Source organism: Homarus americanus, unplaced genomic scaffold (assembly GCF_018991925.1).
Source record: "Homarus americanus isolate GMGI-L3 unplaced genomic scaffold, GMGI_Hamer_2.0 scaffold41027, whole genome shotgun sequence".
In the NCBI taxonomy this organism is placed as follows: domain Eukaryota; kingdom Metazoa; phylum Arthropoda; class Malacostraca; order Decapoda; family Nephropidae; genus Homarus; species Homarus americanus.
This window is the reverse complement of record NW_024745073.1, coordinates 734,991-758,150: the sequence shown is the minus strand read 5'-3', so window position 1 is coordinate 758,150 and position 23,160 is coordinate 734,991. Positions and strand designations below refer to the sequence as shown.

Below are 23,160 nucleotides of genomic sequence, written 5' to 3'. Positions count from 1 at the left end.
GGAGACAGAGGAGAAATACTGAGAGAGAGAGAGAGAGAGAGAGACCCCCGGTAGCTGTAGGAGAGAGACAGAGAGAGAGAGAGTGAGAGAGAGAGGAGGAGAGAGAGTAAGAGAGACCCCGGTAGCTGTAAGAGAGAGAGAGAGAGAGAGAGAGAGAGAGAGAGCCCCAGAAGGAGAGACAGGGGAGAAAGAGCCTCAGAAGCTGTGGGGAGCGAGAGGAGGAAGAGCCCTGTAGTTGAGAGAGAGAGGGGGGAGGAAGAGTCCCAGAAGGTGGGAGAGAGAGAGAGGAGAAGAGTCCCGGTAGCTGTGGGAGAGAGAGGGAGAGGGAGGAAGAGCTCCCAGAAGGAGAGAGAGAGAGAGAGGGGGGGGGCTGGTAGCTGTGAGAGAGAGAGAGAGAGAGAGGGAGGAAGAGTCCCTGTAGCTGTGAGAGAGAGATGGAGGAAGAGCCCCGGTGGTGAGAGAGAGAGAGAGAGAGAGAGAGAGAGAGCCCCGGTAGCGGTGAGAGAGAGAGAGAGAGAGAGAGAGAGAGAGGAGGAGAGAGAGAGAGAGGAAGAGCCCTGGTAGCTGGGGAGAGAGAGAGAGAGAGAGAGAGCCCCAGCAGGGAGAGAGAGAGAGAGAGAGAGAGCCTGGTAGCTGTGGAGAGAGAGAGGGGCCCCGTAGCTGTGGGAGAGAGAGAGAGGGGCCCTGGTAGCTGTGGGAGAGAGAGAGAGGGAGGAAGAGGCCCGGTAGCTGTGTGGAGAGAGAGAGGGCCCCGGTGAAGCTGTGGGAGAGAGAGAGAGAGGGAGGAAGAGGCCCGGTAGCTGTGTGAGAGAGAGAGAGGGGCCCCGGTAGCTGTGAGAGGAAAGAATAAAAGGTCAAAGGAGTTGATTCCAATCAAGGCAAATGGCCCGACAAAAGGAGAGTTTGCGTAAAATGGTGCCACAAAGAGGGCGCTTGTTGGCTCTGCCTGGCACTGGGAGGACCGGGGTTGTTAGGAGTGCCACCCCCCTCCCCTATTGAAGACACCATCATGGCATTATGGAGGGAAGGAGAGGGAGGGAGGGAGGGAAGGAGGGCAGAATGGACGGGTGTTATCATGGCCGAGCTTGGCACTAGGGGTAGAAGTGCCATCCGCCCCCTTATTGAGAGGGAGGGAGTGAGAGGGGGAGAAGGGAGGGTAGGAGAGAATTGGAGGGACACACACACACACACACGCACACACAAATACAGACACACAGCTATATACACACATATACATACACGTTTGATTTAGATATAACAAACGAACAAAGTTAAATATATAAACAAACTGACGGACTAAATATTTACACCGCCTCGAAAAGTAATGGTACAAATCGTTTCAATTGGAAAGTTTTAACGAAGCCGAGACACGAGTGACGGGCTGTGTTATTAACTGATGTAGACACACACACACACACACACACATACACACACACACACACAGACACACACACACACACACACACACACACACACACACACACACACACACACACACACACACACACACACACACACACACAGACACACACACACACACACCACACACACACACACACACACACACACACACACAGACACACACACATACATACACACACACACACACACACACACACACACACACACACACACACACACACACACACACACACACACACACACACACACACACACACACACACACACACACACACACACAACAACAGTATAAAACACACACACATCCAAACACCCTTAGGAACACGCAACATTACAGAAAAACACATGTCTAAACAGCCCTGTAAACACTGATACAAGCCCACCCCCCAAAAAAACACACACAGAAACACACACAAGCATCATAAACACTCAACGACAAGGTAAAAAAACACACACACATCCAAACACCCTTAGGAACACACAACATGAACCAGCAACACACACACACACACACACATCCAAACAGCCATATAAAAAGAACCATACAAGAATAAACATAAAAAAACAAAACATTGAAATGAAGACAAACATACAGACATACACAGACAGACAAGCAGACAAGCAGACAGGCAGACAAGCAGACAAGCAGACAAGCAGACAGGCAGACAAGCAGACAAGCAGACAGTCGACGCCGATAACAAGAACAGAATAACACGACAATGAACACGACACAACCTGCAGCTGAGAGAGAGAGAGAGAGAGAGAGAGAGAGAGAGAGAGAGAGAGAGAGAGAGAGAGAGAGAGAGAGAGATATCAGGTACTCCAGGCGAGAGAGAGAGAGAGAGAGAGAGAGTCTGTGAGTGAGAGACAGAGAGAGTGAGTCAGGGAAAGAAAGAGGGAAAATGCGAGAGAGAGAGAGAGAGAGAAAGAGTGCCACTCCCGGTGCCAACATCAACATGGAGTGCCTGCAACACGAACAACAACAAACAACAATAACATCAATATCACACACTGAGCTCCAACAGGGGAGAGAGAGAGAGAGAGAGAGAGAGAGTACCATTGTCAGTGCCAACATCAATAAAGAAACAACAATAACAACAACAACAACAACAACAACAAGAGTATCCAGTATGGAAAGCGAGTGCCAGATAGTGCCACTTTGGGTGCCTACGTCAACATGGATACAACAACAACAACAACAACAAGAGGTCCAGTAGGTAGGGAGAGAGAGAGAGAGCGAGAGACAGAGAGAGAGAGAGAGAGAGAGAGAGAGAGAGTGAGACAGAGAGAGAGAGAGAGTGCCAGTCTGGGTGCCAACATCAAAATGGATGCAACAATAGAGCCAGCTGCACAAAATGGCGCCTCACACACACTCCTGCTGGTGACAATTGTGTGCCGCTTCTCTGAGGTTTATGATGTTGGTGCCACATCCCACGACCCTCCGAACAGTGCCAGTGGTGGGTGTGGGGTGATGGTATAGTGGTGATGGTATAGTGGTGATGGTGATAGTGGTGATGGTGATAGTGGTGATGGTATGGTGGTGATGGATACTGGTGATGGTATAAGTGGTGATGGTGGGTGGGTGATGGTGATAATGGTGGTTGTAGTGACCTATGGTGACGATAGTTGGTGGTTGTGATGGTGATAGTGGTTTATGGTATTAGTGGTGATGGTGATACTGGTGATGGTATAGTGGTGATGGTGGTGGTGATGGTATAGTGGTGATGGTATAGTGGTGATGGTGGGTGGGTGATGGTATAGTGGTGATGGTATAGTGGTGATGGTGGGTGGGTGATGGTATAGTGGTGATGGTATAGTGGTGATGGTGATAGTGGTGATGGTGATACTGGTGATGGTATAGTGTGGTGATGGTGGGTGGGTGATGGTATAGTGGTGATGGTATGTAGTGGTGATGGTGGGTGGGTGATGGTATAGTGGTGATGGTATAGTGGTGATGGTGATAGTGGTGATGGTGATAGTGGTGATGGTGATAGTGGTGATGGTGATAGTGGTGATGGTGATATGGTGATGGTATAGTGTGGTGATGGTGGGTGGGTGATGGTATAGTGGTGATGGTGATAGTGGTGATGGTGATAGTGGTGATGGTATAGTGGTGATGGTGATAGTGGTGATGGTGATGATGGTGATGTGGTGATAGTGGTGATGGTATAGTGGTGATGGTATAGTGGTGATGGTGATAGTGGTGATGGTATAGTGGTGATGGTGGGTGGGTGATGGTATAGTGGTGATGGTGATAGTGGTGATGGTGATAGTGGTGATGGTATATGAGTGGTGATGGTGGGTGGGTGGGTGGTATAGTGGTGATGGTGATGGTGATGGTATAGTGGTGATGGTATAGTGGTGATGGTATAGTGGTGATGGTATAGTGGTGATGGTATAGTGGTGATGGTGATAGTGGTGATGGTGATAGTGGTGATGGTGATAGTGGTGATGGTATAGTGGTGATGGTGATAGTGGTGATGGTGATAATGGTGATAGTGATAGTGGTGATGGTGATAGTGGTGATGGTGATGAGTGGTGATGGTGATAATGGTGATGGTGATAGTGGTGATGGTGATAGTGGTGATGGTGATAGTGGTGATAGTGATAGTGGTGATGGTGATGGTGATAGTGGTGATAGTGATAGTGGTGATGGTGATGAGTGGTGATGGTGATAGTGGTGATGGTGATAGTGGTATTATGATAGTGGTGATGGTGATAGTGGTGATGGTGATGTGGTAGGGTGATGGTGATAATGGTGATGGTGATAGTGGTGATGGTGATAGTGGTGTTGATGGTGGTAATAGTGATAGTGGTGATGGTGATGATGGTGTGGTGATGGTGATAGTGGTGATGGTGATAGTGGTGATGGTGATAGTGGTGATGGTGATAGTGGTGATGGTGATAGTGGTGATGGTGATAATGGTGATGGTGATAGTGGTGATGGTGATAATGGTGATAGAAGAATAAAGTAAATAATTTTAATCCAGAATCTCAAATATATTCATAAATTATTTAACTTCTTTTCCTCCTAAGTTACTGATGACACCATAGTCTTTCCTTCACTACAGTCTTGGTCCAATATCGACGCCATTTTCTCCACCATTTTATCTCCTTAAACTTCAACCAACCAATAACATACATTCTGACAACCACTAAATATATCCTTCTTAAATTATTGAGACCTTAAGAGAAATTATTTATATGTCGTAACTTTAAGTGAATCAATGAGTTAATATCTACTTAACGAGGCTTTTGAGAATAGACCAATTATGACGTATTTCTAGTGAGCCAATCAGACGCGTTCTCACACAACCAATTAGGAGAAGAATTCAACACGCGAAGCTCGGGGGAAAATCTGTGGCACCAGGAACAATGGTCGTCACAGCTATATATAGTGCCAGATTGAGGACCATTGACTCTTATCGTTGGCACTTCAAGGTCACGAGGGGCACTGGAGGGAGGAGGAGGAGGAGGAAGAGGGAGGAAGAGGAGGAGGGAGGAGGAAGAGGAAGGAGGAAGAAAGAAGGAGGAGGAGGAAGAGGGAGGAGGAAGAGGGAGGAGGAGGAGGAAGAGGAGGAAGAGGAAGAGGAGGAAGAAAGAAAGAAGGAGGGAGGGAGGAGGAGGAAGAGGAGGAGGGAGGAGGAAGAGGAGGAGAAGAGGAGGAGGAGGAGGAAAGAGAGGAGGAGGAGGAGGAGGAGGAGGAGGAGGAAGAAGGAGGAGGAGGAGGAGGAGGAAAGAGTGGGTGTTGTGATGATAAAAGGGAAAGAGAGGGAAAGAGGAGGGTGCTTAGGTGATGGAAGGGAAGGACATGGTAAAGAGAAGGAAGGGTGGAATCGAAAGAAAGCGAGAAATGAGAGAGAAAGAGACTGAGAGAGAGAGAGAGAGAGAGAGAGAGAGAGAGAGAGAGAGAGAGAGAGAGAAAGGAGAATAATGTTTCAAGAAGAAGAAAGGAAGTGAGAACGAATAATAAGAAAAGAAAGAAAATGAAAGAAGGAAGGAATGAACGGAACGTGAAGACAGTTGATAAGGTTTATGAAGACTGAGTGACTCTTGAATCTTAAAGAAAGAAGAAGAAAAAAGAGTGAGAGTCTTAAGTCATAGTCTTCATGAGTCTTATTTTCCTCTTCCTTTCTCCTCTTCTGCTTCTTCTTCCTCCTCTTTTCTTCCCCCTTCTTCCCCTATTCCTCTTTCTTCCTCTTCTTTACTTCATTCTCCTCCTCTATTCCTTCTTCATCCTTTCCCCATACTCCTCTCCCTCTTCCTTCCTCACCAACTCTTCCTCTTCCTTCTCCTCCTCCCCCTCCCCCTACATTACTGTCTCGGCTCAACAATGCCGCCATCTTGCCCCATGCCTGTCTCCTCATGGGGGGTTATCACCATAATATTCATGAGCAGTTGGCTACCTCTCGCAGGGGAGGGAGGAGTGGTAAAGGAAGGAATGAAGATGGGAGGAGAGGAGGAGGAGGAATAAAGAAGATGTAGAGAGACGAGAAGAAGATAGGGAAAAAGGAAGAAGAAGGAAGCGGGGAGAGAAATGAAGGAAGAGGTGAAGGAAGGAGGAGGAAGGAAGGAAGGAAGGAGAGGGCTACGACCCTAAGTTACATTATTCTGTCAGCGAGTTGTGAGAGGCCCCACACTGCCTCTGACTACCTCTTGTTTTGTAGTGTAGTGTAGTGTAGTGTGGTGTGGTGTAGTGTAGTGTAGTGTAGTGTAGTGTGTGGTGTAGTGTGGTGTAGTGTAGTGTGAGGTGTGGTGTAGTGTGGTGTGGTGTAGTGTAGTGTAGTGTAGTGTAGTGGTAGTAGTGTGGTGTAGTTGTAGTGTAGTGTAGTGTAGTGTGGTGTAGTGTAGTGTAGTGGTCGTAGTGTGGTGTAGTGTAGTGTAGTATAGTGTAATGCGAACTATGTCATGAGAGAAAATTTTAATGCGAAATTTCTTACTTAGTGCGAATTTATTTTAACAGGACCTCTTTAATACGAATTTATTTTAGTTGTTGTTGTTGTTGTTTCTCGTCATCTGGGGGAAAAGTTGTTGTGTCATACGACTTATGAACAAAAACACTGCATGTTGTTATTTATCCACGCCATTCAACTAACAACTAAGGTCATCAATCACATCCTCTACATAAGTCTAACTACCATACATACATACATACATACATACATACATACATACATACATACATACATACATACATACATCTCACCTCACCTCATAGCGTAAAGAACAGACAAACATCCCCTACATCTTTTATTAATCCCCCACTTTGTAAACAGACGAACTCACAGGTAAATCTCCTCCCCCCCTCGGAGATTACCTGGTGTTATGTGATAGGTGTAAATCCCATCTACCTGTATTCTGTACCTGGTAAATCCCGTTAAATTCCCCGGCCCACTGTGAGAGTAATCCTGATGAATGAGGTGGATTTGGGGGAGGGAGGAGGAGGGAGGGAGGAAGAGGAGGGAGGAGGGAGGAAAGAAGGAGGAGGAAGAAAGAGGTGGTATGATAATTTGCGATGGGTATGTTGATTGAAGAGAGAAAAGAGAGAGAGAGAGAGAGAGAGAGAGAGAAGAGAGAGAGAGAGAGACTAATAAAACTGAAAGACAAAGAATATACATACATACATACATACCATACATACATACATACATACATACATACATATTAAAAGAGGGTTCAGTATAGCGATGAAAAACTACTCAAATAAAAAAAAAACCCGATAATGATGAGAAAAAATACAGACAGACAGACACGGTCGAATTATGTGGTGACTTACAGACTGAGGCGGGGAGTGAAAAAAGTGCCGTTGACAGATTATAACACGGGTGACAGTTCTAGCCATATTGCCAGCCATATTAGTGGCCATAGTAGTAGATATAGTGGCCATGGTAAGGTAGTGGCCATTGTAGTAGAGGTAGTAGTTATTTGTGAATATAGTAGCTTATTAGTAATATATTGTATATTAGTAGACATAGTAGCCATATTTAGTAGATATAGTGGCCATAGTAATAGACATAGTGGCCATAGTAATGAACATAGTGGCCATAGTAATAGACATAGTGGCCATAGTATGAACATAGTGGCCATAGTAATAGACATAGTGGCCATAGTACATATAGTGGCCATAGTAATAGATATATGGTAAGGTAGGCCATATTAGTAGACATAGTATTAATAGACATAGTGGCCATAGTAATAGACATAGTGGCCATAGTAACAGTAGCGTCTGTTTCTACCCTCCCTTCATACCTCCTTTTGTCTTCTTTCTCTCACTTTGTCTCCTCTTCTCTCTTCCTCTTCCCACACCCCATCTTCTCTCTCTCCTCCTTCCTTTCTCTTCCTCCCTTCCTCTACTCTCCCACACCGCCACAAGGTCTCACTCGAGGAATTTAATAATCCTGAGGACTCACTCTCTCAACCCAACAACCTAACCCAATCCCAACCTAACCTAACCTAACCTAACCTACCCTAACCTAACCTAACCTTATTTTTCTTCTTTCTTCAAGTAAATATTTTGTTTTATGGTAGTTTTGAGTCGTAGTTTAGGGGGCAGCTGGTCGTAGTCCTGGTCGTGATTTACGTAGGGTCGTATTTTTTGTGTGGGGGGAGGGGGTGGTCATGGATGGTGGTGGAGGGGGGTGGTCATGATGGTGGTGGAGGGGGGTGGGGGGGGTGTGGATGGTGGTGGAGGGGTTGTGTCATGGATGGTGGTGGGGGTTTGGGGTGGGGGTGGATGGTGGTGGAGGGGGTTGTGCTGGATGGTGGTGGAGGGGGTTGTGTGGGGGGGGTATGGATGGTGGTGGAGGGGGTCTGGATGGTGGTGGAGGGGGTCAGTGGTGGAGGGGGTGTCATGGATGGTGGTGGAGGGGGTGGGTCATGGATGGTGGTGGGAGGGGGTGTGATGGTGGTGGGGGGGTTGTGGATGGTGGTGGAGGGGGTGTGTGGATGGTGGTGGAGGGGGGTGGTCATGGATGGTGGTGGAGGGGGTGTCATGGATGGTGGTGGAGGGGGTGTGGATGGTGGGGGGGGTGGTGGGAGGGGTGGGTCATGGATGGTGGGGAGGTGGTGATGGTGGTGGAGGGGTGTCATGATGGTGGTGGAGGGGGTGTGTGTCATGGATGGTGGTGGAGGGGGGGGTGTCATGGATGGTGTGAGGGGGGTGTCATGGATGGTGGGAGGGGGTGGTGCAGGATGGTAGGTTGAAGGGTGTCACAAGGGGTGGTGGCATGTCACGTTGCCAGGAGAGAGTGTTGGTTGGGAAATATGGCGGAAAGTGCCAAGTAAGTGTGCTCGTGAAGTGATGGAAAGTGCCAAGAAAAGGCCACAAGATGTCAGCGATTGTTTAAAAGTGTTAGTGAATCAGCCAATCAGACGCTACCTCTCTTGCCCCTCCCCCCTTCCTCCTAGTGCATACCTGTTGTTCTCTATCATGTATAACCACAAGGTACCAGGCATCTCACGTGTACACCCATTCATAAGCCTTCACCGTGTGAGTTTTTCGCTACTGGTGAACGTCAGGGGGAAGCTGCTAGTGTGTCTCGTCTTTAACCTAACCAAGATAGTTTTTCCCTCACTAATGAATGTATGAGAGAGAGTTGCCAACCGTCTTCATTCACGAATAAACCACGACGAGATAATCTTCCGCCAGGCGTAGATAGTTTTGCGTCACTGATGAATGCAAGAAGGTAAATGCGTGTTGTCTCTGCACATTCATTCATTCATCACAAGATTATCTATAGGGAGGGTTTTCCTTCGTTAATGAATGCATGGCGAGGAGGAAGTCTCCTTGCTTGAACGTGGTATGTGCAGCATTCATTTACGCAGAAGTAGTTTACAAAGGCTATTTCTGTCGTTAATGGATGTAAAAAGATGACTTCCTGTCGTACAGTACAGTCGCCCCCATTCACAAATGAACGGAATCAACGGACTGTCTAACTTCTGTCACTAACGAAATGTAATAAAATTCACCTATTAAATCACTAGAAATTTACCCCAGTTTAATATTCCGTTAACTGATGAATATAAACAGACAGACACAACGAGGAAGAGACAGACAGACAGACAGACAGACAGACATAATCCACCTACCTGTACACGTAACATCTGTCCGTATCATTTGGTCAACCATCAACAGTCATATACTAGTCATTCTATCACTAATGAAACGCAAAACATAAGATCTCAGCTCACATCCATTCGCTAATACACCTCATCCAGATAATTATCCTTCACTAATGAATGCAACACGAGAGGGGGAGGGGGAGGGGGGGACAAGTCTACTGCGCATCACTTTTCGCGCATCCGTTCATAAACAAACCCTCGGGAGCGGTGTCTTATCTGGCCGGCGTCTGTTGACAATATCTCTTTGAGGTACCCCAGCGGTAAGTCAAACAGCGGAAGTGTAAATCAATTCTACCGCCCAAGACGGCCGTGTGTGGCTGACGGACATCACACGAATTCCGTAGGTTTATAATTACCAAGACGAGGCAGGTAGGCCCCCCCCCCACCCCAAGTGGTTATCGAAAATATGGAGGTCGCTCACACGCACTAGCTGTCACTTGTATAACGGTGAGGCGAGTTTTACACTGTTCCGTGACCCCTCGGCCTTATTATTCATTCATTCATGACTCAACCCCTTCACAAGACCATTCATTACCTTCACTTTACCTGTCATATTTCAGGATTGTTATTGCTGATGAGTAAATACACCTTTCTTGTGATCAATTAGCCTGTTTTTGTTGGCAGGTAATTCGTGGCTTTTGATCAATCATACCTGTTGTTGTTATTGTATAGATTTTCTTTCATAATGTTTGAGGCAACAGTTTGTTATTATTAATAGTTGGCTCATGTTGTGGAGAGAATTGTTTCGCTTTGTTTTTCATCGTTCGACTTATTTTTGATATTTTTTTTATATATTTGTTGTTGTTTTTGATAAATTATTTGTGTTATTGTGTTGACTAAGTGTTTCTCATAAGTTAAACATATGCTATGATTGGCTGAAAGCTTAAATAATTTCAGTAGAATGTGAACATATTGTTAGTTGAAAGCTTAGAGGACTATAATCAACTGAAGAAGCTTAATTCTCTCTCTCTCTCTCTCCTCCAGACTGACGATGTCGTCGAAGCGTAAGTCGCTGCCGACGAAGGTACTGGACTCTTATCCCGACCCCAGCGACATGCTGGTGGAGGACGCCCCTCCCCTCGTCTCAACTACGGCTGGGGGCGACTCAGACAACTCCGCGGGAGGGTCAGAGTTTAGTTACGGCGACGAAGGTACAGTAGGGATGTCCCCGGCCAGGTGGTCCGACTCCGAGGTGGTGGTGGCGTCGGCCGGCGAGGCGAAGAGGAGTAGGAGGGAAAGTTCGGCTGATTCAGACGACCTGGCGCAGCATCTCCACCCCTTCGCCAACCCGTTCTTCCAGGCGAGGCTACAGGAGGCGAGGCTACAGCAAGAACACGCCAGGCTACTCCAGGAAGCTGCTGTGGCGAGGCATGAACAACAACAACAGCAGCAACACCAGCAACAACAACAACAACAACAACAACACCAGCATCACCAACAACAACTCCACCATCATCTACAACAACAACACCAACAACAACAACAACAGCAGCAGCAACAACAACAACAGCAACATTTTCAACAACAACAACAACAACAACAACAAGGAAGGAACTCACTGTCCCCGTTGTCTGAGGTCGAGAGAGGAGGACTACTTGCCAACGCCGCCAGGAAGTCGATGGACGATGTGTTGAAGCGCCTCACCTCCAAAATGAGTCATAGTACCATTGAAGACGTCGAGCGAGCTAAACGAGAACGAGAAAGGTAATTAACCCCTGAAATTACACCTAATGACCATAATTACCTGGACTAGTTACATTATAATCATTATCTAGGTATTTACACCCATCGAAAAAAATCCTCAATCATTTATACATTAATAATGAACTTAATATATACGGTTTATATACTTGTGGCTCCTATACCTTCTTCTTCTTCTTCTTCTTCTTCTTCTTCTTCTTCTTCTTCTTTTCCTCCTTTTAAGCTCTTTTTCTATTTTCTTTGTCCTCCCATTCCGTCTCTTCCTCTTTATCTTATTCCCGCTCCTCTTCTTCCTCCATCTTTCTCTTCTTCCTTTTCCTCCTCCTGATCTTCCTTTACCCCTTCTTTCTCTTCTTCCTCCATTTTCCTTTTTTCCTTCGTCCTCCTCCTTCTCTTACCCCAACTTTCTATTTTCCCTCCATTTACCACCTCTTCTTCCTCCTCCTCCTCCTCCTCTCCCCCGCCTCCTCTCCCCGCCTCCTCTCCCCCCGCCTCCTCTCCCCCCCTCCTCTCCCCCGCCTCCTCTCCCCGCCTCCTCCTCCCCCCTCCTCCCCCCACCTCCTCTCCCCCCCTCCTCTCCCCGCCTCCTCTCCCCCACCTCCCTCTCCCTCCCCTTCCCCCCCGCCTCTCCCCCGCCTCCTCTCCCCGCCTCCTCTCCCCCCCGCCTCCTCCCCCCACCACAACTAAACTCGTCCATCGTTCAATACTGGGGAGTTAACTTACCTTGTGTCCTTCACGTCTCCACAGTAGCAAGCCCCCGGAGACCCACGCCACCCCCTCCAGCCCCCCTGTCTCATCCAGCGGTGGTGGTGGGGGACCCCTAGGAGACTCTCTGGCCTCCATGACCCAGCTCCTTAGTGCCGACCCGGAGGCACTACATAGCCAAGAGAAGCGAATCACGGAGATAATCGGTCAACTCCAGAAACTGAGAGATTCTATTCGACAACAACAACCACAAGAGCCCCAGCATGATAAGGTAAGTGTGTTTGTGTCTTTACAGGTGTTTTAAAGTGGTTCCAGTAGGCTTATCCGGGTGTTTTTAAGTGGTCTAGGGGTCTTAAAAGGGGCTCAGAACCATGGTGTCTTTAAGTGGTCTAGGGGTCTTAAAAGGGGCTCAGAACCATGGTGTCTTTAAGTGGTCTAGGGGTCTTAAAAGGGGCTCAGAACCATGGTGTCATTAAGTGGTCATATGTAGTAAGGTGTTATTAAGTGGTCGAATGTGTTCAGGCGTCTTAAAGAGGTGAAGTGTAGGCAGGTGTTTTAAAGTGGTCCATAACCCAGGTGTTTTTAAGTGGTCGAGTATAAGTGGTTGAATCGTAGCTGTTGTCTTAAGTGATCAGATGTTCCCCGGGTGCATTAAGTGATCAAGTGTACCGTAAGCGCCTTAAAGTAATCAAGTGTACCCCAGGTGTGTTTTAAGTGGTCAAGTGTACCCCAGTAGATGGTTCTTTGTCTTCTGCAGATGGCTTTCAAACTCGATACGGTCACAAACAGCTGGTAGTAAGAATGGTTGCCTTGTGTTTACCTGTGCGAGAGACGATACCTTTGATGTAATTACTAAGTGAATACCTGTGTTATTATCTGACTCATTCTTCAGTAAATTAACACAACGGACCCCAATGGTTTTGAGTATGTGTGTGGGGGGGCGTTTGTGGGAATCTTGTTGGGGGCTTTGTGGGACTTTTGTAGAATTTTGTGGGACTTTTTTTAGGGTTTTGTGGGAGCCTTTGTAGGTCTTTTGTGGGACTTTTGTAGGATTTTGTGTGATTTTGTGGATCAGCCTCTCTCTCTCTCTCTCTGTAGTTCGTGTGATAATTTATTAACGCTCGTTCAGTCATACAGGTAAGAGGATAAGACAATAATTTGAGATATTGATTTAGTCTTCAGGTGTTCCTCTGATCTGAAGCGGCGGCGACTCTCTCTCTCTCTCTCTCTCTCTCTCTCTCTCTCTCTCATCTCTTTTTACCACCTCCAACCCTACCCTCCTCCTCCTCCTCTTCTTCTTCTTCTTCCATCTCCTCCTCTTCTTCCTCCTCCTCCTCCTCCTCCTCCTCTTCTTCCTCCTCATCCTCTTCTTCCTCCTCTTCCTCTTCTTCCTCCCTCCCTCCCTCTCTCCTCCTCGCGTCATGGAGGAGGAGAGAGGGAGGACAGGGCTTAGTCTAAAAGGCAAGACAAGACGTAATAGCCCTTCAGGTATAAAGTCCTGCGTCTTCGTGCATTATTCTCTCCATCGCTTGAGAACCAACTCCTCCTCCACTCCTCACTCCTCAATCTTCTTCCTCCTTTCTTCCTCCTCCTCCTCCCCTCCTCCTCCTTCCTCCTCCTCTTCTTCCTCTTGAGTCCTCCTGTGTTTTACTGGAAGTCCATTCTGTTTCTTCTAAAAATGCTTTTTATTTTTTGTCTCATCACCAAAAACAGTTGAATCTTCCTCTTTCCCTTTCTTTCTTTCTTTCTTTCTTTCTTTCTTTTTCTTTCTTTCTTTCTTTCTTTCTTTCTTTCTTTCTTTCTTTCTTTCTTTCTTTCTTTCTTTCTTTCTTTCTTTCTTTCTTTCATTCTTTCTTTTTCTTTCTTTCTTTCTTTCTTTCTTTCTTTCTTTCTTAACAAAAAAGTAATTCTTCTTTTTTGTCTTCATCTCCAAATTCACTCTCTTTAATTCACTCTCTTTAATTCACTCTCTTTTAACACTATCTCCTTATTTATATTATATTTCTTGATCTCTCTCTTTCTTCCTGGAGTGAGGCGGTGGTCGAGTGGATACAGTGCTCGCCTCTTGTTCCAGTAGTCGGTGGTTCGATCCCCCCTTTGCTCCTCCCAGTTCACTCAGCTGTAAAGGGGTACCAAAGTTTAGTACCGGTCATGCTACCTTCCTCTGTACCGGAGGCTTAGTATGCTTTCTTTGTTCTTCGTTACTCTCTCTTCCTTTCTTTTCTTCTCCGGTTATTGCCTCCTTCTCCCCCACCCCTCCACCCCCCTTCCCACTCAACTCTCCCCCACCCCACCTCCCCCCCCTCTCTCTCCCCTCCCCCTGCGGGTAACCATAAGACCCTCTCACCCTTGTTGTCTTTCCCGTTGTTTCGTCCTTGACAAAAACATTTTAATTTATATCGTCAAACTCTATCAAATATGCATCAAAGTCGGCAACTGTTGGAGGTTAATTGAATGACATAGAACGACCCTTGTGTGTGTCTCTCTCTCTCTCTCTCTCTCTCTCTCTCTCTCTCTCTCTCTCTCCGTGTGTCTATTGATGATCAGTACAAGTTCTGTGTTGAATGATAGACGTCTATTACTCTATTAGGTGTGAGGTTCTGTTTCTCTATTATGACGAGTTGGTGAAGAAACATGGCTGGCATTTAAGGTGTTTTAGGGTAATTTTTAGGGTAGTTTTAGGGGAATGTGGGGTAATTTAAGGTAATTTTAGGGTAATTTAAGGTAATTTTATGGATTTTCTTAAGAGAGGAGGTGAGAGGGAGGAAGAGAAGTGAGGGAAGAGGTACAGGGAGGAGGGAGAGGAAGGAGAGGAAGGAGAGGTAGGAGAAGCGATGAGACAAAAGACGTGAGGTGGAGTGTGGGGAGATGAGAGGTGAGGGGTGAGGTGTGAGGTGACGGGTAGGTGAGGGGTGAGGTGACGGGTAGGTGAGGGGTGAGGTGAGGTGGAGTGAGGGTGGTGAGGGTGAATTGAGGTGGTGAGGGTGAGGTGAGAGTGGGTGAGGTGAGGTGAGGGTGGGTGAGGTGGGTGAGGTGAAATTGAGGGTGAGGTGGGAGTTGGGGAGTGGGGCGGGGTGTGAGATGACGGGTAGGTGGGGTGAGGGTGGGGGTGGGTGGGGGTGGGGTGGGCAGGGCACAGGGTGGGGGTGAAGGGTGGGGGGTGAGGGTGGGGGTGAGGTGAGGGGGTGGGTGAGGGTGGGTTGACTCCCTCACCGTATCACCTCGAGAGTGCCAGCTGGGACACTTTCTCTGTCTCTTCCTCATTGTCCTCTCTCTCTCTCTCTCCCTCTCTCTCTCTCTCTCTCTCTCCTCTCTCTCTCTCTCGGGGGGTTAGGTGTGGGGTTATGTGGGAAGGGTTGGGTGTGGAAAGTTCGAACCCGTGTATCCTCTCCATCTAAAATACCTGATCTTCCAAATATTCTCAAAATAACGCAAAAAACAAACACCTACATCCCTCACTTTATTTCTTGAGGGAGGGGGAGGTGGGGACAGGGGGGAGTGTATGAGGGTGGGGGGTTCGGGCAGTAATCGCCATTAGGCGATTGGTAATTCTCTTTGAGGAAGGGGACAAAGGTGATTGAAATGGTTTGCCTTCAGAACAGTTCCAACAATGTTCCCACAACGGTAAACACACAATCCCATTATTAAAATTTCCGTTTGATGCGGTCAGCGGCGGCCAGACCAGCAAATATACAAGATTGAATCGTTTGTGGTAACCAGAGTCAGCCTTGTTTACCCGTACCAAAAAACGCCAGCTATTTACATACAGTGTTTTGTTTGATTAGTTCAGCTGGCTTTGTTTGCCTATGAAATGGATGAAGCAGTGGGAGGGGGTAGCTGTAGTCGTTTGTTTACTCGCTGGATGATAGACTGCCCACACACACACACACACACACACACCAGTAGCCAAATTTGTTAGAATATGAGATGTTGTGCCTAAAAAAATGACCCAAGTTGTAACCAGTGTGTGTGTGTGTGTGTGTGTGTGTGTGTGTGTGAGCAGCAGCAGACGGTGGCTCCTTCGTTCAGGGCGTCTTTGTATATCAATGATGACCGGTTGTCCAGGGGGTCTAGGTCATGTTCCTTCCTCATCACACTCTCTTCCGTAAGTCGTCTGTGTGTGTGTGTGTGTGTGTGTGTGTGTGTGTGTGTGTGTGTGTGTGTGTGTGTGTGTGTGTGTCTGTGTGTGTGTGTGTGTGTGTGTGTGTGTGTGTGTGTAGTTTTATGTGTTCTAGTGCCACACACACGCACACACTATGTATGGCTAAAGTGAGGTTGAGGTCTTGTATATTTTAGCTACGTATGGAACAATAACATTAATAACAGCAAATAACAATAAGCAAATATGACAAGTAAGATTAACAACCACGGAGTAAAATAGAACAGGTAACAAAAACAATGTCATAATTATCACAACCAGTCTACCACAACTACTAACACTACCACCACTACTGCTATTGATATCACCACCATCACAACCACAACTGCTACTAAGACTACGTCACCACCAGCACCACCACCACTATCACTACCAACAACAACCCTCACCACCAACCACCACCAACCACCATCAACCACCACCAACCACCATCAACCACAAACAACCACATAAGAAGATAGAGAGAAAAAAAAAATAGCCTCACCAAAGAGTCTCTCAAAAAGCTCGTCTGAGAATGGAGCTGGATGCAAGCCACCATCTCACAGGAGCATAATTGACAAAACATCTTGGCTCACAAGGCTGGCATACAGGGCCTTGTGGACACCCCGCGTCGCCAGCGCCAGAGGCCAAATCCCCACCCCACCCCCACCCCCAACACCCCCTTGTCCCAGCAGCTTCTCCAAGGCCCCAACAAGACTTTTACGAATTCACGCCGCGGCCAGGCTTTACCACGATGGGTTTTAAGGTGTTCAAGTCCTCCTTCTTCGTCTCCTTCTTCTTCCCCTCTGGCGCTAAGAGTAGGTTTATACACACCACCACCACCACCACCACCACCACCACCACCACCACCGACAACAACGTCTGGATTCTCTTTATGATTTCGTAAGAGTCTCGGTGCTGTTTCGACGCCATTTTTTTTTATTTTGAGGTTTTCTTTTTCCATAGTAAGTGAGAGTTAAAGTGGAAGTTCTCATTAGTGGAAGTGATTTTGAAGTTTTTAGAGGTGTTGAAGTGTTACGTCACGTCCTGGATTCTCAGATACTCTTAAGTTGATGTTTTTTTTTTGGTGGGGGGAGGAGGGCCTTAATTTAGATATCGTATTATAGTGACGTTTATGTCTGTCTTCAACGCCATTATCGATTTGTTTCAAGTTACGAGTTTAATGGGTTTACGATTCCCCCAAATAACGAGGAATATTTACCTTACGATTATCTCAGGATTTGGGTCTTACTACACGAGGTTTTTGTCGTAGGGAAGACGTTCAGGTAAAGTTAATTCCTTGACTTGTGATAATTGACTCCTGAAGACGAGGTACCTTTGAACAGGTGAGATAATAACAAAAGGTTTTATATCACTCTCTTTGGTATATCCTGATTTACCTTTTGTTTACTGAAAAAAAACTAAATATCTTGAAATTATTAAAACAGATTAAACACATCATCGTAAACTTCTCCAAAAGCTGAAAAATTCCCGAGAAACTTAACACGAGATAACAATTGAAGCTCCATCGAGACGACTCACTAGCTCACTGACGGCACAATCCAGAACAAATGAAACATATTCGAAGCCTCACACAAACTTACCCGGCGTCGTCTCACAAGATTCAGTGAACTCTTAAGTAGCCACAGACAAGAGGAACACCTGAGAGTAAAATTGAATATATTCCAAGGACTCCCAACCATTCTTTACAACCTCCCCCCCACTACCCCCCACTACCCCCCCTTTCTCTCTCTCTCTCTCATTCATCATCATCATCATCTATCTATCTCCCACCATCTCTGTCTCCCTTCCTATCTCTCTCACCATCTCTCACAGTCTCTCATCTCTCCCCAGCCCCGTGAGACCTTAAGTAGGCCACAATGGCGGTAACAAGCATCAGTTTGTGTACTGGCCGGGAGGCTCACAATGCCACTTCATTAATGGCAAAACCATGAGGTGAGGCTCGATTATACTCAACTACCGACGACACGGAGGAGGAGTGGGAGGGAAGGAGGGTGAGGAAGGAGGGAGGGTGAGGAAGGAGGGAGAATTGAGGAGGGGGTGAGGAAGGAGGGAGGGTGAGGGAGGAGGGAGGGCGTGAGGGAAGGAAGGAGGGGTAAGGGGAAGGAAGGAGGGTGGGGGAAGGAGGGAGGTGAGGAAGGAAGGAGGAGGGGGAGTATTAGGACTGGGAGGGAAGGAAGGAGTGAGGTGAGGTTGAGGGAGGGAAAAAGGGGAAGAAAGAAAGGAAAAAGAGGGAAGGTGGGAGGTGAGGGAAAGGATGGGAAAGGGAGAGAGAGAGAGAGAGAGAGTAGGAGAGGGTAGAAAGGTGAGGGAGGAAGGGAAGGGAAGAGACAGTATTCCCACCCTTCCCTTGAGACTAACTAAGGGTCAAATTGGGTCGATATTGTTGCCCTCGGGTTCAGACAGTGTTGATTTTTTCTTTCTTTCTTGTTTCTTTTGTTTTGATTTGATTTTTTTGTTTACTTGTTTTTTTTTGTCCTTCCTGGTGCCACATTATTATTTTTTTTTTTTTATATAAGAATGGGAAGTAAGAGGGTGATGGGGGAGGGTGATGGAGAGTGGGAGGGCTGGTTGGTGATGGGGGGGGGGATGGGAGAGGGGAGGCTGGTTGGTGATGGGGAGAGGGGTGGGGGGAGAGGGGGTGGTTGGTGATGGGGAGAGGGGAGGGGTTGGTTGGTGATGGGGGAGAGGGAGGGGTTGGTGATGGGGAGGGGGGGTGGGGGGGTTGGTGATGGGGAGAGGGGGGGTTGGTGATGGGGAGAGGGGGTGGTTGGTGATGGAAAGGGAGGTGATCATAGGTAGTGTTTAAAGGGTTGTTTGAGATGGAAGGGGAAATGATGATGAAGATGGGATGGTGCCTCTCTCTCTCACACACACACACACACACACACACACACACACACACCCACACACACACACACACCCCTTAACTCTCACACACGCCCTCACACACGCCCCTCACACACGCCCTCACACGCCCTCTCACACACGCCTTCTTACACACGCCTCTACACACGCCTCTCCCTTTCACACCTTTCCACACGTCCAATATTTCTGTGTATCGTACTTTTGTTGACGTAACTTACCGTTGACGCAACTTATTGATGACGTGTTATTGATGACGTAACCAATTGATGACGTAACTTATTGATGACGTAACTACTATGACGTAACTTATTGATGACGTAACTAATTATGACGTAACTTATTGATGACGTAACTTATTGATGACGTAACTTATTGATGACGTAACTTATTAATGGCGTAACGTATTGATGACGTAATAAATTAATGACGTAACTTATTGTTGACGTAACTTATTGATGACGTAACTTGATGGAGATAATGATAAAAAAATAAGTTTCTCTTATTAATATTACACTCAAGAGAGACAGACAGAGACAGACAGAGAGACAGAGACAGACAGAGAGACAGAGACAGAGACAGACAGAGACAGAGAAGAGAGAAGAGAACAGGGCAGATGAGAAGACGAGACAGAGACAGACAGAGATAGAGAAAAGGGAGAGACAGACAGAGACAGAAACAGACAGAGAGACAGACAGACAGAGAGACAGAGACAGACAGAGAGACAAGAGAGAGACAGACAGAGAGACAGAGAGACAGAGACAGACAGACAGACAGAGAGACAGAGAGACAGAGAGACAGAGGCAGACAGAGAGACAGAGACAGACAGAGACAGAGACAGACAGAGAGACAGAGACAGACAGAGACAGATATAATGAGAGAATAACGAGAATAATCCCCCCTCACCAATTCAAATACTCAAGTAGATTAAAACAAGAGAGAGAGAAAGAAGAGAGACAGAGATAATAAGAAAATAATGAGCATAATTCCTGTTTTTTCCCGCTCTCTCTCACTCCGGCATCTTGAACCTGAATAAAAGAAGAGAGGAGAGAGAGAGAGAGAGAGAGAGACATCCTTTTGTTAGCATCTCTTCCTCTTGTCTCCGTGCAGGTCTCTCTTCATCTCCTCAGCCGTGTGTACGTGTGTGTGTGTGTGTGTGTACTCTCAAGCAGGGATTGTCCTCGGCCGGGCCCTTGGAAACGCTTCCCTGTCCTCTCAGCCTTTGTTTTGGGGGTCGGTGTAGAGGTTGGTGAGGGCGCAGAGTGTCCTCCTCCTCCAACCAGGGTTACCACCACACTGGGTAAACAAAGCCCGTTGCATCAGCCTTATATATACCCTGAGGAGGAGGAGGAGGGGAGGGGGAGGAGGAGGGGGAGGGGAGGGGAGGGAGATACACCACCCCATATAAACAAACAAGTCAAATGAGAATCTATGATGTACCTTAATGAAAAATATAAGGGAGATAAGTATAAGTATTGGAGTACTGTGTGTGTGTGTGTGTGTGTGTGTGTGTGTGTGTGTGTGTGTGTGTGTGTGTGTGTGTGTGAAGGATCGTCGATATTGAGTAGGATGGGAGAAGAGAGTTAGATCGGGAAAGAAAAGATAATTCATTTTTAAAGGAAAAAAAAAATTCCTTTAGCATCTGTGGCTGGTTCTGTGGAAGGTCCTTGGTATGGGGAGAACTAAGGACTCTCTCAACTCGAGTCCTTACGCTGTGTGGCCCGACAGTCGAGGTTTTGTACACACATTAGACGACACAGGAATTGTGTCTATATATATAATTTTTTTTTCTCACTCCACATTCTTCGATCTGCTTCTTAGAGATTACGGGGTTTCTTCAGCTCTCAGGGGGGTCCAGCTCTCAGGGGGTCCAGCTCAGGGGGGTCCAGCTCTCAGGGGGGTCCGCCTCAGGGGGGTCCAGCTCAGGGGGTGTGCAGCTCTCAGGGGGGGTCCAGCTCTCAGGGGGGTCCAGCGATTCAGGAGGGGAGGGAGGATGCAGGAGGAAGGAGGGAAGGAGGTACTTAAGACTGAGCTGAAGGATGATGATAATCGTCTTAAAGAAACCTGGAGAAGGAAACAGCGAGTTGCCAGAATGGTCTAACCTAACCTCACTACAGTTGGTTATATATCGCTCATTATATAGAAAGTTCTTGTACATTTATTCCACCTCTGTATACCTTTCTGGAAACAGGTAATCCAGGTACCAATCTAGTCCAGAACTTACCTGTGTGTGTGTGTGTGTGTGTGTGTTAGGTAGACGCCCTCTGTAGAAGAAGAAGAGTACCCTTATGAGAATGTCTCTAGGGACGTATTGACATCTCCTCCTCCTCCCTCAGCAACCTTAGCTCTTCGTCAGGAAGGTGTTGATGCCGCTAAGGAGACGCGAAGGAATGTAAGCAAAACGCAGGAAGTCTCGACCTAAGAAAGTGAATTTACGACAGCTGTCCCCTCGAGAGAGAGAGAGAGAGAGAGAGAGAGAGAGAGAGAGAGAGAGAGAGAGAGAGGTTTCACGGTATTTTACTTGCGGTTTTATGGATGTGGTTTTATTAAGGGTTTTAAGGTCTTTTTTTAGGGTTCTTCCATATTTTCTTCCCATTTCTTCCTCTCTCTCTAATTTCTACCTTTCTACTTCCTTCCCTTTACCCTCCTTTCTTTCCTCTCCTCCCTTCCCTCCCTTTGGTACTTCCTTCTTCCTCTCTTTTACTTTCCTCCTTACCGTTCTTCCTTATTCCTTTCCTCCTTCTTCTCCCATCCTCTCTTCCCACTTCCTCCCCACCATCCTCCCCTCCTCCTTCCATCTCTCTCCTTCCTTCCCTCCTTCGCTCCCTCCCCAGAGACTTGTCTTAGGGTGTCCCCACGTCACCCGCCATGACACTTGTTCCGGTTGTTGTTGTGGAGCTCACGACACGACACGAATTAAAATATATATAAATCAAGAGAGTTTCCCTGTTTGTCTTCATGTGTGTTTGTGAGGTGTTTGGAGGGTGTTGTGGGGAGGTGTTTGGAGGGGTTGTGAGGTGTTGGAGGGTGGTGGGAGGTGTTTGGAGGGTGTGGAGGTGTTTGGAGGGTGTGTTGGGGAGGTGTTTGGAGGGTGTTGTGAGGTGTTTGGAGGGTGTTGTGAGGTGTTTGAGGGTGTTGTGAGGTGTTTGGAGGGTGTTGGAGGGGTGTTTGGAGGGTGTTGGGGAGGTGTTGGAGGGTGTTGTGAGGTGTTTGGAGGGTGTGTGAGGTGTTTGGAGGGTGTTGTGAGGTGTTTGGAGGGTGTTGTGGTGTTTGGAGGGTGTGAGGTGTTTGGAGGGTGTGTGAGGTGTTTGGAGGGTGTTGTGAGGTGTTTGGAGGGTGTGTGAGGTGTTTGGAGGGTGTGTGAGGTGTTTGGAGGGTGTGTGAGGTGTTTGGAGGGTGTTGTGAGGTGTTTGGCTCCGTGGATTTCTGACGTCATCCCAGGGAGCCAATTATAATGTGTATTCTTCATGGATCTGTGACGTCACTTCTCAGGGAGCCAATAATAGGATGTATTCTTGATGAATCTCTGACGTCATTTCTCAGGGAGCCAATAATAGGTTGTATTCTTAATGGATCTCTGACGTCACCCTCAACAGGAGCCAATGAATTGAATAATGGCTGTGATGTGTAAATTAGCGATTGATCGATGGGCTATAGATGAGTTGCCGAACGATTAGTTGACGATTTAAGTGAATCAGTTGATGATAGATGAATTGGCGACCCTCCCTCTCTCTCTCTCTCTCTCTCTATTAACTCCAGATGCTTGACGTTGAGAATATAAAAGATTCTCTCTCTCTCACGGCCTCCTCCTCCTCTCACCTGACCTCCTGACCCCCACACCTTCCCACCCATCACACCCCCACCTCCCCAAAGGCGACGACCGCAGCTGTTTCCAATCGTAGGAGGCGCTAATCATTTCATATTTTATGTGTCAGGTTCAAGCTATGAGTACCTCTCCCTCTCCATACCTCTCCATCCCTCTCACTCCCTCTCCATCCTCTCACTCCCTCTCCATCCTCTAAACTGTCTCTCTCTCTCTCTCTCTCCTTCTCTCCATTCATTTTTCTAGAGAGAGAGAGAGAGACAGAGAGAGAGAGAGAGAGAGAGACAGACAGACAGAGAGAGAGAGAGAGAGAGACAGAGAGAGAGAGAGAGAGAGAGAGAGAGACAGACAGACAGAGAGAGAG

At 47.2% G+C, this 23,160-nt stretch overlaps 1 protein-coding gene across 5 annotated transcripts in view; it reads left to right on the top strand.

The window, feature by feature from the left end:
* LOC121878356 (transcription factor Sox-5-like) overlaps positions 1–23,160 on the top strand; it is a 141,125-nt gene that overhangs the window by 59,376 nt on the left and 58,589 nt on the right. For 4 of the 5 annotated variants that reach the window (XM_042384542.1, XM_042384543.1, XM_042384540.1 and 1 more), the window contains exons 2-3: positions 10,528–11,247; positions 11,992–12,220. In XM_042384542.1, coding sequence (XP_042240476.1) covers positions 10,535–11,247; positions 11,992–12,220 — 942 coding nt within the window. In that variant the 5' untranslated portion in view covers positions 10,528–10,534. The remainder of the gene's footprint in view (positions 1–10,527; positions 11,248–11,991; positions 12,221–23,160) is intronic. The other variant, XM_042384541.1, reaches the window with a different exon arrangement.